We start from the raw sequence: 17,723 nt of genomic DNA, 5'->3' as shown, positions 1-17,723 counted from the left end.
TCTAGGCAACATCCAATAAGCCATTCTCACAAAGCGCCTTTGCAAATTTAGCGAATATATGCATTATCATGTGGCAGTCATTAGTAATACCAGAGCAGGCTCAACTTGCTATTAATTTGCTAATCCTAGTTCAATTGTAGTTCAGTTTATTACTCTTATACTAAATTTATTATATTCTTCTTCCTTATAAATCTAAAAGCTTTTTCCCCTTTAAAAATTTATATTTGAGTTATAAATAGCTATCATTTAAATTTTGGGTTTCTCTGCACTGCAAATACAATAATATATTCGTCTTATTAAAACATTTAAATTTATATCATTAAGATAAAAAATGACAATAACATACTGCTTAGAAATGAAAAGTTTACTGCAATTAAATTTCCATAATGATGCTCAAAATTTTTTATTATTATGGTTAAAATTTTTTAAAATATTCATGAAAATATACTAAACTATAAATATCACATTAATGATTCCGACTAATTTCAAAGAAAAGTTCGTAGCAATTAAAATCAAATGAGGGAAATAGAGATTGTCCAAAAAAAATATCGAAAATGAATATTAATCTCTAATAGGTCTAATAAATAATTTTAATAAATATAATCTCTATATATATGCGGTAGAAGATTTCTACCTAGTCAAACTAGGCAGGTGCCAAGACCTATTAGACTAAAAGAAAGCTAGGCTAAGGCAATCAGGTTGATTGCAAAACTTTATTTTCCTAGTTATCAAATAAATAAATTGATAGAAAATATTAATTCTATGAATTATTAAATATTCATATAATACTAACACTATATCAAATATAATTGATTGATTCTAAAAAGTTTCATTATGGACAAACATGGATACCCGTTAGTTTGAAGTCACAATGGATATGTTACTGTTAAAGTATGAAATCCGTTATTTTATAGAATACCTAGTTATTCCATGAAATAACTGATCGTGTTCGTTAAAGTGTAAAACTCTCTTGTATTTCATGGTTTAACTAGTTATTTCATAGAATAACGATCTGCAGCCCATTAAAGTGTAAAATAATCTATACCATATATTTCGCACTACAAATACATTTACCTTCCACCCCTACTGCATTCAAAGAGAAAGAGAAAAGTCTAAAAAATGTTTAGAAATTCAAGCGAAAAAGATGAAATTAATGTCGGATAAATCTCATTCTGAAGCCTCTGTGGGGTTTACCGTCCGTATGACAGTGCCTGAAGTTGACAGAGGAAAGGGTGATGTCAAATCTATTTTAGCTATCATCATAAAAATAACCGAAGAAGGACTTTTCCAATTGGGCACAAGAAACGGCCGCATAAAACAATTATATTCCCATAAAACAATTATATTTCAGTGTCTGCGAACAAAAATTAATTAAAATCGAAGAAGTACCGGATGTAGAAATATCGCTCCGGTCAGTTGCTACAGATCAAAGTTTAGGTACTGGTCAGGGATTTAAAAAATGTTCGTTTAAAACCCAGTGTGTCAACAAAAAATGCTTTTGATTTAGAAATAATGTTCTTTGTAATTCCAAGTGTCATTTTAGTAATCCTTGTTGTAACAAATGATTTTATGGTGCGTTTTCATAAATACCATTTATATGTTGCATAAATTAGATAAATTGCTTCTTTTTCATTTTAATTGTCGATCATTAGTTTAATTTCATTTTAGATAAATTGTTATTTTACACTTTAACTGTCTCTCATTAGTTTATAGAATACCTAGTTATTTCATATAATAACTAGTTAAAGTGTCAAATTAATAACATATTACACACTTTAACGGACACGATCAGTTATTTCATGGAATAACTAGGTATTCTATGAAATAACTGCATTATATACTTTAACGGTAACAGATACATTAAAATAAATACATATTTACAAAGTTAATAATAAAAAATATTAATAAAAAAATCATTGCTGAAATATGAAACTATATTGACCACCTTATTAAAATAGGGGCTTCATAATGCAAACTGCCTAGGTCACATAATACCTAAATCTTCCGCTGTAGAGTTGTTTGTCACAAATGAATTTAAATTTGGAAGAAAAAGAGAAATCATACCACAAACAAAATTTTTGTTGGTCCATCATGCTGCGATATATTTCGTATCATTTTTAAAACAAGGCAATCTTGATATTTAAAAGCTCTTTCCACTAAGTGTCGGAGTCCATCATTTTCACACATGAGCTGAGCATTTCGTTTATTAGCAGCAAGATTTACAGCAAGTGCTACTAAGTATTTAGGCAACGTGGTATCTGGATATTCAATAATCATCTTTACAACCTAAACAGAAATTGTATTTTAAGATTAGTACAGTCAAAACTTTTAGTTCATCCATATACTATTATTTAACAAATACAAAAGTTACATTCAGAGATATTCAAATGGATAAGATATAATAATTTAAAATACCTTAGGATAATATAATCATTTACTGGGAGTCAGAAAGTCAATTTTATAGTGGTGAGCAGAATAAAAAGACAAAAAAATGAGATTAAAAAATAGATATAGCACTTACTAATGGAATGCAGTCAGTATAGGTAAACAAAGATTTGCACCGGTCATCAAAACTAATATGATATAAAATTCCTAAAACCTCATTTTGATGTGACTTGACAGCTGTAAAATTATAAAGACTATGATTTAAAAAAAAAAAAACCTATCTTATTTTAGCACAGAAATTCAAATTCACATCTCTCTACCATAAAATATAAACATTTTACAAATGAACAGTAGCAACTAACTGATATATGAACTTCATTAAAACTGTAAAGAAGTTAATTACAAAGAGGGAGGCAAAATAGCAAATACTACTTTGTACATTCAAAAATAATCGATATTTATTATTCATTATTGCCATTTTTTTAACTAAAGGAATTTAAAATACTAATTATTTTACAGAAAAATAAACCAGAATTATGAACAAATAAAAATCTAATGAAAGAAATACAGTGGTACAAAATATTGAAAAGGGCCTAGAATTATAATTTTTATTAACATTACACATATTATAAATAGTTACCTATAAATATTTTAATGCATGAGTGAAGTGTCAACACATGTAGAATTAAGTTTACTATATTATATTATATATATAATGTAGAAAATGAAGATATAACAACTGCCATAATTAATTTTTTTCAAAGATGAATTGTAAATACAGTTTTTAGATAATATTACCAACAAATCAAGCCATGATTGGTGGAGAGTAATGTTATAAAACTTTGCCAGGAATAATATCAAAGTAAAAAGAAGAAGAAAGAGGACACTTGAAATCTATTAACAGCTCAGAAAAGGGAAGTGAAAATGGAATTAAAGTAAAGACTAAACTAAAACTAAAGAATCACTTCAGCAGTAGTTTAAGACAAAGCAACATCTATTCAATCCCAAAAGGTGTAGGTAATATACAAAAGTCAGAAGTTAAAATTCTTTTTAAGGTTGAAGTGCATAAAGAAAGATTTTTTTTTAAATGTGAATAACTTGAGTTCATTTCTTGTTGTGTGTGTGTTGTGTATGCAAAATTGCTATATTGAGTGCAAAAATGCTATAGCTTTTGAACTTAATTGATAATTCAACTTTTTGTAATATCCTTTGATTTAATAGCAATATGCAGAAAATGAGTTCAATTTTTTCTCACTTAAAATGTGTTAATAAATATATTTGTATACCAAATATAAATGTTACAAACTTCTCTTACATTGATAAACATAAAAAATTATTTTAATCATGATTTCAGCACAAAATTACTGTTTAAAGAAATACATCATAAAGAGAAATTCTAGTTCTGCTGAAATGTGGTTAATATAATATATAAGAATTTAGAACAGGAACAGAATTAAATATTTTTCCTTGAAAAGAAATTCAGTGGTATAGTAGACAAGTACATCAATTTCAAAATAATTAATCATGAGTAATAGGTGATTATTAAAATATACTTCAGGCTTATGCAAGCCTTTTTGAGATAACAATAAAATGGTGTACAAAAGATCAAATTTATAATTATAATTGAAAAACTAGGAAAAAGACAAAATTTTCCAAAGATTGTAATATAATTTGACAAATGAGAAGATATTATTTGCTTTTCTCATTCTCAAATATAATTTGAGAATGAAAAAATTATTCATTATTATATTCAATATTAAGGTATTCAAACAAAATTAAGAGAAAGAGTGAAACTTGCTTCATGATGTAAAAAATCACTATCTTTATTCAAAAATCTTTTTTTACATTTCTGATTTAATACTGGGAAAAGCAATAATTATTTTTCTCAGTCCAAAATGAAAATCAAATTAGATATTCCTTTTTTCTGCTTAAAAATGCATTAAAGATTTTTTAAAATTAATTTCAAAAGTATTTTACTACAGCTATATATATAGCTCAAACAAAAGATTGCATATGAATTATCATCACCATATGCAGTTAAAAATTATGCAAATAACTGAGAATCAATAAATATAATTTTAAAAATACACAAACAGTTGTAAAAACAAGAATTACTGTATATCTTATTAATTTTAATAGCACATATGCATAGAAAACAAACACAAACGATATATTGCAATTTTGTGATAAATTCACTGAATCATAATTGAAATCAAAGGACTGACATTTTTTAAAAACAAAATAACATTTATAAAAAAATGCATTTTTTAACCAAGCAAAATATTATTATTTCATAGCTAAAGCATATTTTAAAATCAAAAAAGAGAGAAACCTAATTTTTACAAAAAGTAAGTGAAATGGAAAATTAAATTATAAATTGAGAAAAACACTGATTTCAACGATTCCAAACTTTTGATAATGATTTGAAGACAAGTAATCATCTTAATATTTAAAACTTACGTAATAAATTGACTAGCTTCTGAAGCAGACCACACTTGACCATCGAATTTCTAGACTCTAGAGAAAAAGACAAATTTAACAAAAGACGTAGGACTGTATCGAGTAACTCTGAACTTTCGTGAGGGACTAGATGAGCTACACGTTCAGCAATATTATTGTTTTCCTGCAAACATATAAATTTTTCAAGATTTAATTGCAGCAAAAGTTAAAAACTAAATAAATATTTTATGACTTAAAAAGAAAAGAAGTAATATCAAATAATAATTATATAATGTAAAGATAATCCCAACAAAGAAATAAAAAAATTGAAAAGGTTATCTTTATTGTTATAAATAATTTTTATGTTTAAATGCAACAACATTAGCAGTCTTAATCATGATTTATTTTCATGAATTAGTTATGTTAAGTAATATAAAATGGAAAAAAATTCATACAATAAATTAATTAATCCAACAATTATGATTCCAGCCATTTTAATGTTTATGACAAATAGTGTATTTAAAATTTAATTAATAAGATAAATAAAATCTGAATAATATTTTATGATTAAAAAATACACTATATGTTGATGAGTTTACTTAAAGCGATCAAGAGGTAAAAAAAACACATCAGAAATAATAAATTCATAAATATAATTCTTTATTGAAATTAATTTAAATATTTATGATAAAATTAGGCAAAAATTTATATATATATATATATACAACTTTAAATAAACTTTCTAGATTTCAAAAGGTTTTTTAAAAATTTTCTTTCATCATATGTTTGGTGCAGTTAGGGAAAAAAAGAAGTGAGGGGGGAGGGGCGTTTGCACCACTAAATACCACAAACAATTAACTGCAAATTTTCAAACAATGAAAAAGAAATGTTGTCCCAAGTACAGAAGAAAGTATTGCCTAGGATATTACAAAAGTGATTTAACACTGCATGCATACAAGATAAAAAGAGACAAAACACAGGTTAAAAATATTATACAAGATCTGTGGGCATCATATTGTCTTAAATGAAGCTTGATAAAAACTTTATAACTTTTTAATAGCTTTATAAAAAGTAAAATTAAAAAAATATATTTTTACAACTTCTGATGTATTGTATGTATATTGGCAATAAACAAATCAAAAGATGTATATGAGTTACCCAATATTTAGATGTATGCTTTTTTTTTAATACATGATAATATTATTACAAGCCTGTGAAGTTGCTTCCCAGCACGGTTAGTTCTATCACCAGAAAGACTGATTTACAATCATCTGTACTGGATGCTGCTAGGGTGCCGAGTCAGTGATTACAGAGCTTGGCGACAAAATAGATAATGCTGGAAATTTTGAGAAGTTTAATAATCCGACCATTAGTAACCAAGATATGCCTGATTGGCATACAACAGGGATGGTGAACCAGTGGAGTGGCACGCCGCCGATCAGGACGATCTGCATTTTAGTTCAAAACACCAAAGTTCACTATGAAGTATTAAGAAAAAGCGTGAGTGCTCCCATTCCATTTTAAAAAGGACACATATATTTGTATGGCTGTTAAAAATTCGCTTGCTGAAAAAAAATTGATTTGAAAAGAATAGTTTCAGTAACTAATAATGCCCCAAATACGGTAGGCAAAAAAAAAAAAAAAGTTTCATTAGTTTATTTTAAACAGACACAGAACATTCGATTCTTTAATTCCACTTCTTTATTCACCAACAAGCCTTGTGTTCTAAGAGTGGCTTAACATCTCTTGATAATATAATGGTGTTAGTCACAAAAATAGTCAACCTCATATCGACACGAAAATAAGCGAAAGTTTGCGGCTTTATTGGACCAACTCAGTATATAATAAAGTCAACTCGGTATATAATGGCTTACTAATGAATAATAATGTTCGCTGGTTGAGCTGCAGGAACGTACTTCAAAAATTTGTTGACTGCTTGGACAAAATTAGACTGCTTCTGCAAAATGAAGGGGAACAATATCCTCAGTTGTTAAATGCTATATGTCTTTCAAAATTGATATTTTTTACAGACATATGCCAACGTTTCAATGAATTGAATGTTAAGACACAAAGAAAGCCCAATTGACTCCAATTCAACATGCCTTCTGCTAAAATGAACATCTTACATCTTATAAATTTTTGGTGATTTAATCTGCAACAATAGAAGTCACACTAAAGTTACTTTAATTGGAATTATACGTATAACCATTTACTTCTATGCAGTGCAAAATGTATTTTTTCATAGTATATAAAGAGTTTTGATTTGTTAGTATTTAATTTTATTATTTAATCACAAGTCAAAATTATTTGACGTCACTTATTAACCCTATCACATATTAAACCTTATTAGACATTTTTTTTAGAGAAATGGTACGTTGATGTGTACTTGTGTTCTTTGTGTAAATAAACGTTGTCGTTGTTTTCTACTGAGGTCTGCTGATTGTTTTCACACCATACACCCACTACAGGCGAACTTTGTGAAATACATAACAATATTTTCTAATACTTTATAACATAAAAAAAACCAGATTAATTCTTTTAGTAGTTTTATTCTTTGATACCATAATTATAAAAATTATTATGGAGAAGGAACAACATTATTGACATTAAGTTAAAAGAAAACAATTGGACAGCATTTTAAAATGGATTAGGTTTGCTTTTACTTAACATTCTATTTAAATTTGCAAATACATTTTTACCATATCTTCCTTATTTTCAATGAAAACAGAAAGTTTTAGTAGAAAAGAAGCTGCAACAGTCAACAGATCAGGGTCCTCTCGACTCAGGCATTTGCTAAGTAGAGATATTATCCCTCTGTTAACCATTTTGTATTCAACTTTCTTATCCTCAGCTATGTGAAGAAGTAGCAGAAAACACACTGGAAGAAAACATATGTTATTGTAAACCTATATAGAAGATATTACGAGATAATAAATGTAAATAAGACACTGTTAAAAAATATTATAATGTTAAAACACTGAAGAGCATATAAAAAAAGAATATATGCAAAAAAATTTAAAATATTATTTTGGGAATTCAATAACTAATTTTTCAAACTAATTTAACTAATTTCAAACACATAAAATACAACCATTATGTAAAGACAAAAATAAACTTTTAGAGTTTTATGAGGCAAATTTGTATTGAAAAATGGAACATTGAACATATTGAACATATATTTGGATGTAACAGTATATCCAATAGGTATATAAAAGTTATAAACTATACTTAAACTATGCAGTGGTGTAATATTATAGCAAAAAGTTTTAAAATGAATCTATTAATGTTCAAATGATAGCTAAAAGTCCTTTTACAGTCAAAATATAGCAGCCATTTTCTAAAATTCATATCCCCAGTAAATTTTATTCCCTACTACAACCTCTGAGCTAACTATTCTTAATTTTTTTTCCCATTTCCATCAGTGGGCAAAATATTACTTGTAATGCAATAATTGGTTTTAGATCATTACAGTATAAATACCTACTCCATAAAAATCCCCCCCCCCAAAAGAAAACTTAATTTTAAGATTGTTTTGTAATTGGTTTTCTATTGAATAATTGTCTAACTTTTCAGCTGTTTTAATATAATTTCGCATACTCTATGTATATTTTTATATTAAAATGAAAAACTTAACATGATAATTATGAAGCAAACTGAACTTCAGTTATTAAAAATTCAAAGCTGCAGGCAAAAATACTTTCAATTCTCACATATACGAAATTCTTGTATGAACTCTGTAATTAGAATCAGAAAAGTTACAATACAAGAAAATAAAATTAACTTCCAAGAACTATTTTCTGAACAAAGTGCACTTCAACTTGAAGACATACAGTGAAGGTGAATTTTTTGAACATGGAATTTAAGTATCTATATTTTTCTCATTATTCTTGCTCATATAAATTTGTTAAAAACCATTATACATGTTTGCTCTAGATATTCTACAATTTATATGTATTAGTTATATATTTATTACATAATACTTATTCTTACATAGAAATAAATAGGAAATCTAACTACAAGACTGATTTAATTTTTGATATAAAGAAAAGCAATTGACAGTTTATTAATTCTAAATGAGCAAAGTGAAATTCAATTTACCAATCTTGTTTAAAGTCATCCCTGATTATATAATGAAAATCCAAAAATTTAAAAAATTGTTTATTTTAAAACATAGCACTAATACTTAAACACTGCTATAAATACTACATTATTAAAGTTTTAACATTAAATAAAATATATTAAGCTATAATAAATAGATGTTGAGCACAAGCATTTAAAACTTAAATTAAATTGCACAAGGAAGGAATAAAATGTAATACAATGAATAGAAATATCAACAAAAAATGATTTTTAATGTAAATAGCATGCTAAATCAATTCAAATTATTTGAAATATGACAAAGGGAGATCAAAATTTTAAAAAGCATTAAAAAACAAGAATTAAAAATTTTACAGTTAATTCAACTTCTTACCTCGAAGAAGCTGATTCTGTTTCTTCACTAAACTGACATACTTCTGAAAACTTTTTTCGTATTCACTATTTAAAGCAGCATTAGTTTTCCCTGAATCTAGTACAAAAGAGTTAAGAACAAATACAACAGACGTAGTAACAAAACTTCAGAACAGAAAAATTATCTAATTCCTTAAATTATTATAAAAACATTTTAGAAGTTAACACAACCTCTTATAACACAATTATTTATTCAGCAAAATTAAGATATATACAAAGGATCATCAAGTAAAAACTAATTTTATACTTTTTTTTTTTCTCTTTATAATTAAAAATCACCCACAAAAGAGAATTTTGCTAATGTTTTAAAAATTCAACAATACAGCATCTTTAATTTTACAATGTAAACAAAAATATGAATTATAAATAAAGTTAAAAATCCATGCATTTTAATATTGACATAAAAATTATTTAAAAAAAATGTCTACAAAATTTGATAAATAGTCAATGAATTCTCATATATACAATACAATTTGATTACATTCATTTAAAATAAAATAACTGATGACTGACAGGAAAAGGATATTTATATTTTTCTTTTTTGTCATTTCTTCAGTCCACTGATCAAACCGTTTCAGCTCATTATCAACAACATCAATGCATAAAGATCCAACCTATAAATTAATTTATATATTTACATAAATAATATCAAATTATACAATTAATAATGAATTTTTAATATTTGGTAATATTAGAAAAGGCAACATGACAGAAAAAAAATCTATGAAACATACAGTCTTATATTCCTCCTCAAAAACATGAATTTAGAAAATAGCATTAAATATATAAAATTTATAAATTAAAAGATGAATTTTTTTAAAGAAATAATTTAATATAATTTTTTTTGTTCTATTATATTATTTTTATTTATCAACAACTATCCAAAGAGTCAGGGGAAAAAATGAAGTTATATATCTGAATTTCTAACATATTTAATTTTTTTCATTTTCATAATTTTAATTTATAAAGAGAAATTAAATTTTAAAATATGCATCAGTACTCTTAAAGAGATTAATGAGTAAAAAATTAATTCAAATGTGTATCAATTTCAATATTAGACACAGGTTATTAAAAAAATCCTAATATTTTATACCTTTATTAATTAATTAAGCATTAAATTCAATGCAGCTATAAAAATATCTAATGAAGCAATCTAAAATTCGTGCATTAATTTGCTTATATTTGATGGTTGCCATTCAACAATAAATAATAAGAGTGATTGCTATACCACAAACATTAGCATTTTATTATGATTATCATTTTATACCTTATGCCTTTTATAATAGATGATTACCATTTTACCATAAAAGGCAACTTCTAGAACTATTCCATATAGATGTATAATAAAAGAAAAGCTAAGCTGAGATAAAATCTATCATAAAAACAGAGAAGAATACATATAAGAATTTTTTAAAACGGTGAGGTAAATGAAATCCACATATAGAAAGAAAAAATTTACAATGAAAAAAAAAAAGCTTAACATACTTGGATTTTATTTTGATTTTCTATAGGATTTTTTTTTAAATTATAGTAAAATAAATTATAAATTTTGATTACAACCAGCATCTAAATTTATGTATTTACTGTTAATATTTTATTATTTGAAATTATCAAGGAATGATTACTCCCGATGAATAAATAACTATTTCCTCTTTCCAAGCAGTAAAATATAACCCATTCAATACACTTGGAACTTTTTTGAAATTTACTAATTGAAAGAAAATAATTAAAAATCAATAGAGCAAGATATTAAATTTCTATAAAGCTGAAAACAATATTATATATCTAAATTTAACTTAAATCGAAATTAATTTTCGAATTTTAATCTTAATTTAGCCCACATTAACTTCATTCTCATATTTCCTTATCCAATTCCATTTTTTTAATTAATTAACTAAACATGCACTCTATAAAATTGATCACTTCAACATTTCTATACACTCCAAGAGGAGAAATAAAAATCCTTAATGTTTTCAACATTCTCTGAAAGATATCTGAATTTCCCTATATAAAATCTACATGTGTCGAAGAAATCTCAATTAAAATCTCATGATTAAACCAGTGAAGGGAAAATTTTTAATCTCTTTTGCTCTCTTCTGCTCTTGTATTGCATTGTAGACTGATATATTGCATCGCTTCTTCATTGTACATAATATGCCTCACATGATGAAATAAATCGAAGTTTTAAAATTTTCAAAAATTTCTTCTATTTGACCATGCAACTGCTAAGCCCTCAGTTGCTTAGTACTTTATTTTTCTCTTATAAAGTGCATTTAACATAATCAGAAAATTACAGCAACATTATCATAATGTCTTAAATTAGTTTGTGATTCTATTTATAGTCAATCAATATTTTTATATAACATTTTTTAACCAATTCATAAATACAGTACTGAAAAGCTACAAAATAAATAGCATAAATTTATTTAATTGTTAAAAATCATCTAAAAAATTCCTTTTTTATATATATATAAGCTTATATTTGAAAGATAAAAAATGATAAAATATTCTAGTCAAAATATTTAGATTTAAATTAATAATATTTAAAGGGAGTTTTAAATAAAAGCATGAAAATGAAGAGTTTACCTTATGCTGCGCAATAACTGGATGAAATTGAGTAAACACAGAAAAACAACAAAATATATGCACAATATTGGTACTAAGTTCTATAGATTTTCGTCCATCTTCACGGAGGACTCTAGCTAAAGCTCCTAATAATATTTCTGAAATATTAAAAGTAAAATAATAAGAAATTTTTTCAGTGATAAAAGAAATAATTATAATAATTGAAACAGCAAAATATTACATTATAAATCTTATTTACCAAATGCATCTTTTTTTTAATTTGTTAAATGGGAGTAAAATTCATAGGGCAAGCAATTAAATTCATGATATTAATGTAGTTAGTAATGAAAAATAAGTAAAAGCATCAAAATAAAATAGTGAAATACTTAGCAAATCAATAAAAGCAAAATGTTATATTGAAAAGTTCAATTAATGAAAGCATACTCAAACAATTAAATGCTAAATTACATAACTTACAGCTAAAAATTACATAAAAAATTATATATACCATTTTTACGTAATACATTTAAATTTCCTGTTTGACGAGCAAGCTGTAAAACTAAAGCAGATGCTTTAATTTTCTCGGGTATTTCTTCATATAAAAGCTCGATGTAACTGTCGATGCTAGTGACACTAGCAGTTTCTTCTTCCCCTGTTGAAAGGTTGTCTGTTTCAGATGTATCAATATCACCGTCCACATCTTCTGTATTATCTATATAAAAAAATTTAGGAAATGCCATTAAAAGCATTAAAATTCTGTTTTAATAAACACAAAGTTTTTTGATTAGCAAGAGTTTTAAAGTAATAGATAATAGAGTTATTTTTTTTTTTTTGCTTAATGCAATTTTTTAATACATTTAAAATATCAAGGATAATTTTTTTAAAAAATAGGGTTCTCGGATAATTAAAATTACACGTTCATGTTAATAATCTTTTACTTCTATTTCATATTGCAAATATAAAAAAGTAAGGCTTTTAGAGAAAAATCTTATATATTAGAATATAATGCAATAATTTAAACTACATCAATTTTTGCTTCTTAAAAACTGTCAATAAAGTACCTATTTTCTTTTAATAACCAAATTTCTTTTACTCTAAACCTGGTAACTTAATGTACTACAAATTTTTAAAATTCATTCAATTAAAGACAGGCTTAAGCCCAAGCATTTAAAATTTTGAATTGTCATTTCAATATCTATTCAGAAATGCTAATGTTTAGAGGTATAGAACAAATAAAATAATGTAATTTGTTAAACCCTGTACATCGGTTCTAAGAAAGCATAATAGCTGAGGAAAATTGTCATAAAAACTCAGCATATAGAATAAAAATTTCAATGATGCTGATAAATTTACATACCTTCATCAACAGTCCCTTTTCTTGTTTGCAAATAATATAATAACTGTTCAACTTCAGTTTGTTTAGATGGTGGAACTAATGGACAAGTATCAATTATGATTTGAGCTAATGTTCTGATTTCATCAGTATCAAATGATCCTTTTATGCGCACACTAGAAAATCAAATAAATGTAATCTGTTGAGAAAATGAATTATAGCTGCAGAATCAAACAATTAAACAGATATAAATTGATAAAAAATGATATGATTAAACACCATAATAATTAGCACTAAAAATATTTTTAAAAAAAATTTAAATCTTATTTATAGATTAAAAGAAATGCAAGGCAGAATTTTAAGAAAATGATGCACAAATTACAATTTAAGATTTATGAAATATTTTAACATTAAAATCTTTTAGTTACTGCTGATAGTTGATAGATATAAAGTATGAATTCCATAAATAGATTTGTATTTTTATATAACAGCTAACTGAGTAAACATATATATATATATATATATATATATATATATAAATTTAAAGATCAATTGAAGAGTTATGTACTTTTAATCATTAGCATTATTTACATTATTATTATTTTTACTTTTCTTTTAAATGCATAGTTTTATAAATTTCAGACATGCAACCTTAGTTAATTAATGTACTTCATTAATTGAGAATTAAAAGTGAGATGTTTGTTAAGTGCCAAAAAAGTGAATATATTTGAAAAATTGTTAAAAAAAATTGAGTGATAATGTTGGAAAATCTTAATAAATAAATAAAATAATGATATAATTATCTTCAATTTTCTCATATGGATAACACCTATACAATCTTTATGCAGGTTCTTTTGAATTAGTTTTTTTTTTTTTTTTTTTTTTTTTCCCCCATCATATGATAGGATATTGGTCATTTTACATCTTAATCCCTACAATAATGTTTGAATTATTTTAGAATATAGCATTATTTATTAATTTTTAATCTTCATTTTAAGTAGATAAAGTAAAATATAATGCTGGTAGATATACTAACATTAAATAATTAAAACTGGTATCAAACATCTCGACTCAGAGATGTCTATTCCTTTCATTTTAAAATTATAATATTTCTTTCCATAGATGCCAATTGATGAATTATCATTTTAATTGTTTTCATTATGTAAAAATTTATTCTAGAGAACAAGGCTATAAAATTTGCTTTTTGTTGAATCATCTGGTTTCAACATCTATGTATGTTCACATGGTTATCATTTAAAAAATGAGAATGGTTGTTTAATTCTGTGTTTGCAATATAAAATCAAGGTTTAATTAACATGAAAATTCATATAAATTAAACATAACAAAACTACAAAATTTAAAAGGCATTCATAATTTAAATTCTAAATATCTTTAATATTATGATTAATCCTTTTAAAAAATTAATTATCAACAGTGATGGTCAAATTATTCTACACATTAACAAAAATTGGAAAAACTTACAGCTTTTGACTTTGTCTTGATTCCTTCATCATGAAATCCCCTAATTGGGCCAGCATGTTAGGATCGACATCATAATTAACTACTAAGGCTCTGTGTGTTGGATGAACATCAAGGGATTGAAAACGAACAAATCTGTGAAGAAAATTTTGGTTAAATTTACTTGAAATAAATATTGTAAAACAGGTATTATTTTTTTCTTTTTTTGTATAAAGTATTCGCTAAAAAATTTGAATGAAAATTATGTAAACTAATATAGATAATTAAAATGTTTGATTAGAAATAATGTATGTTTTATCAAGAATGCAAATATAAAACTGCAATCTATGGAACTGTAACAGCTTTTCAAAATATTAATTATCTTTTTGTTTACAAAAATAATTTCATAGAAAGGATTCAATTAATAAAACCCTTTATAGAATAAATAAAAACTTTTCAAACCTTTTTTTGAAAAGATTTTTTTCTCAAAACTGATATATTCAAAATGGTATAATTTACAAACCCAATTTCTCACACGCTTCTTTAAAAAGTTATAAAAACTTTAAAAATTACTTAAACTTTAAATTTTAAAAAAATTGCTTGTTAGAAACATTTTTTCAATATTAAATTATTGATAATAATTTTCAAAATCTATTATTATATTAATATAAAAAGAAGTCCTTGGTGTACTCAAACAACAAACAAATCAGCTGATAAATCAAATGAAATCCGCAAGAATTATCATGAAAAAGGGAAATTATTAAAATATTCTGAATCAAGGCATTAAATCAAATTGAAAAGATAATAATTGAATTGAATTGAAAGAATTGAAGAGAGAATATGCAAGACTGCACCATATAAAAAGACAATATATGGTGTTAAAGAAATAGCAAAACAGTCTCTTGTTTCTCTATAATTTTTAACATTTTTTGGTTTAATTTCTAAATTTGGTTAATTTCTATGCTAGGCCCCCACTGCAGTAATGGCACTACTGCGATTTTTTTTTAAAAAAATTTCCGAAATGAATACGTATGAAATATCACAAACTGTTATTACCTTTGAATATATTGTTCATCCTCCTGCTGCTGCATTTTAGATGTCATTTCAGTTCATGAAAAAAACTCAGAATTGATCCCTTGAATTCATTACATGATTCTAAATAGCAAAATACATATTTAGAGTTTCATAATGCAATTTAATTTCCATTGACAATGCTACAAATTTCATGCACTTAATCATAACATCTAGTTCAAAAATTAGAAGTTGATACTTAATGAAATAAAATGGTATTTAAAAGTAAAATCATTTATTTTTATGGAGATCTCCCTGCAACTCTAAAATGAGTTTAAAATTATATATAAAATTATATTATTTCTAGCTATGCAACCATCCACAGCTTTAAACTATCATTTTATGTTGTCATTTACGTTAATTTAGAATATTTTCATAACATATGAAAATTTTCAAAATAAATAAATAAATAAACATTATTTAAAACCTATAGCATGAAAATATTTACAACAAGGAATAAATAAAAGAAAAAAAATAATTATGAAGCCAATCTTACATTTTGCTTTATATAAGCCATTTTTCTTTTACATGATTTTCTCAATTCACTGAATTTTTAGATAGAACTATATAAATTGAGAGTTGCATTAGATAAGTAAGGATAAATGCTGAAGTGAAAAAAGTTTTCTTCAAATTTTACTGAAATCTAATCTAATTTGTATCAGAAAAAGGAGAATTGCAGAAAAAGTTAGAATAAACATAAAAATATTTATAAATTTAAAAAGGCACTGCTTATACCATTCAAGATAAAAGTATAAGTGCTAAGAAAATGTTAACTAATATGATTACCTAAAAACTTATGAAATAGAAAGAAAATTATTTTATCCATGGAATATACATATAACTATAAACAAAAATCTATTTACTTTATAACCAATATAAAAAGACAGTGTTAAGTAAAAACTAAAATGCAATGCCATTATCATTCTCTCAAGTTTTATTATTAGTATATTATTTATTACAACATAAGCCCTTTCACAAGTGAACTAATTTTAAAATGTAGAATGTAAGACAGTTTACTTTTAAATAATTCAATACAATAAGTTCGAAACATTTTTTGAAAACAGTAAAATAAAGGAAATAAATTAGAAGTTCCATCAATTATATATAAAAATGAAAAAATCATGTTCTTTATATCATTTCAGCTTCTAATAAAAACAAAATATCAACAAAATATAAAATAACATTCACACATGTCATGTATATATTTCTTATTATCTCCTTAATTATTAATATTTTAAACAAAAAAAAAATCCAGAGATTTTCTCTTAAAAAATATTTATTAGACCCTATACAGATACATAAGTTTTATCTTTTTTAAAATAGAAGAAACTTATTTTTTATTTAAAAACAGATATAAATTGCACATAAAACATGGATTAATCAAAAAGCTAAGTTAAATAAATTAATCTAGCAGTAATTAAATGCATATATTATAGAAAAAGTATTATTTAAGATATCTCTTTTACTATCAAAACATAAAAATTTCACTAATAAATTATAAAGTAGATGATTTTTGAGTGTTAACAAATTAAAATTGCTTCTTAATGTTTTCTCAATAGAAAATTTTTTTTAAATGTAATTAAATATTATCCTAATTGAAGTCTTTTTGATAAATTATAGATCATTCTTGCATAACATTAATATTTTTTTTCTTTTAATATATTAATGGAATAAAATTTCACTAGACATTTCAAAATTAATACCTGGAATAAACATCAGACATAACCTCATTAATTATACACATGAAAATATCATTTCAATACGACTAGAAGAACTGAAGGAAGCAAAAATTAAAGATAATTACAATAATTAATACTTAACAGTCAACTAAACAACTTTAGACAGCAGTGAGCCTTAACAATTACGCCTGAGACACCGAATATCATTTGGATGAGATCATGAGAAAAACCAAAACATTGATCCGTCCGTACAACACATTCATGACGCCTGTAAGTTTGTTTCT

The 17,723-nt window shown here is 24.8% G+C and overlaps 1 protein-coding gene across 3 annotated transcripts in view; it reads right to left on the bottom strand.

Moving 5' to 3' along the window:
- The window catches only part of LOC129988235 (kinesin-associated protein 3-like), a 25,590-nt gene extending 7,867 nt beyond the window's left edge, over positions 1-17,723 (bottom strand). Inside the window, exons 1-12 of one of the 3 annotated variants that reach the window (XM_056096406.1) lie at positions 17,464-17,723; positions 15,746-15,844; positions 14,714-14,845; positions 13,256-13,407; positions 12,407-12,610; positions 11,920-12,056; positions 9,860-9,947; positions 9,296-9,394; positions 7,524-7,702; positions 4,846-5,008; positions 2,522-2,622; positions 2,065-2,286 (exon numbers count right to left, since the gene is read on the bottom strand). In XM_056096406.1, coding sequence (XP_055952381.1) covers positions 2,065-2,286; positions 2,522-2,622; positions 4,846-5,008; positions 7,524-7,702; positions 9,296-9,394; positions 9,860-9,947; positions 11,920-12,056; positions 12,407-12,610; positions 13,256-13,407; positions 14,714-14,845; positions 15,746-15,792 — 1,524 coding nt within the window. In that variant the 5' untranslated portion in view covers positions 15,793-15,844; positions 17,464-17,723. The remainder of the gene's footprint in view (positions 1-2,064; positions 2,287-2,521; positions 2,623-4,845; positions 5,009-7,523; positions 7,703-9,295; positions 9,395-9,859; positions 9,948-11,919; positions 12,057-12,406; positions 12,611-13,255; positions 13,408-14,713; positions 14,846-15,745; positions 15,845-17,463) is intronic. The other 2 variants (XM_056096408.1, XM_056096407.1) reach the window with 2 other exon arrangements.

Source organism: Argiope bruennichi, chromosome 10 (genome assembly GCF_947563725.1).
Source record: "Argiope bruennichi chromosome 10, qqArgBrue1.1, whole genome shotgun sequence".
NCBI classification, from domain to species: Eukaryota; Metazoa; Arthropoda; class Arachnida; order Araneae; family Araneidae; genus Argiope; species Argiope bruennichi.
Note: the sequence above shows the minus strand (reverse complement) of the source record. Positions and strands in the feature narration are given on the sequence as shown.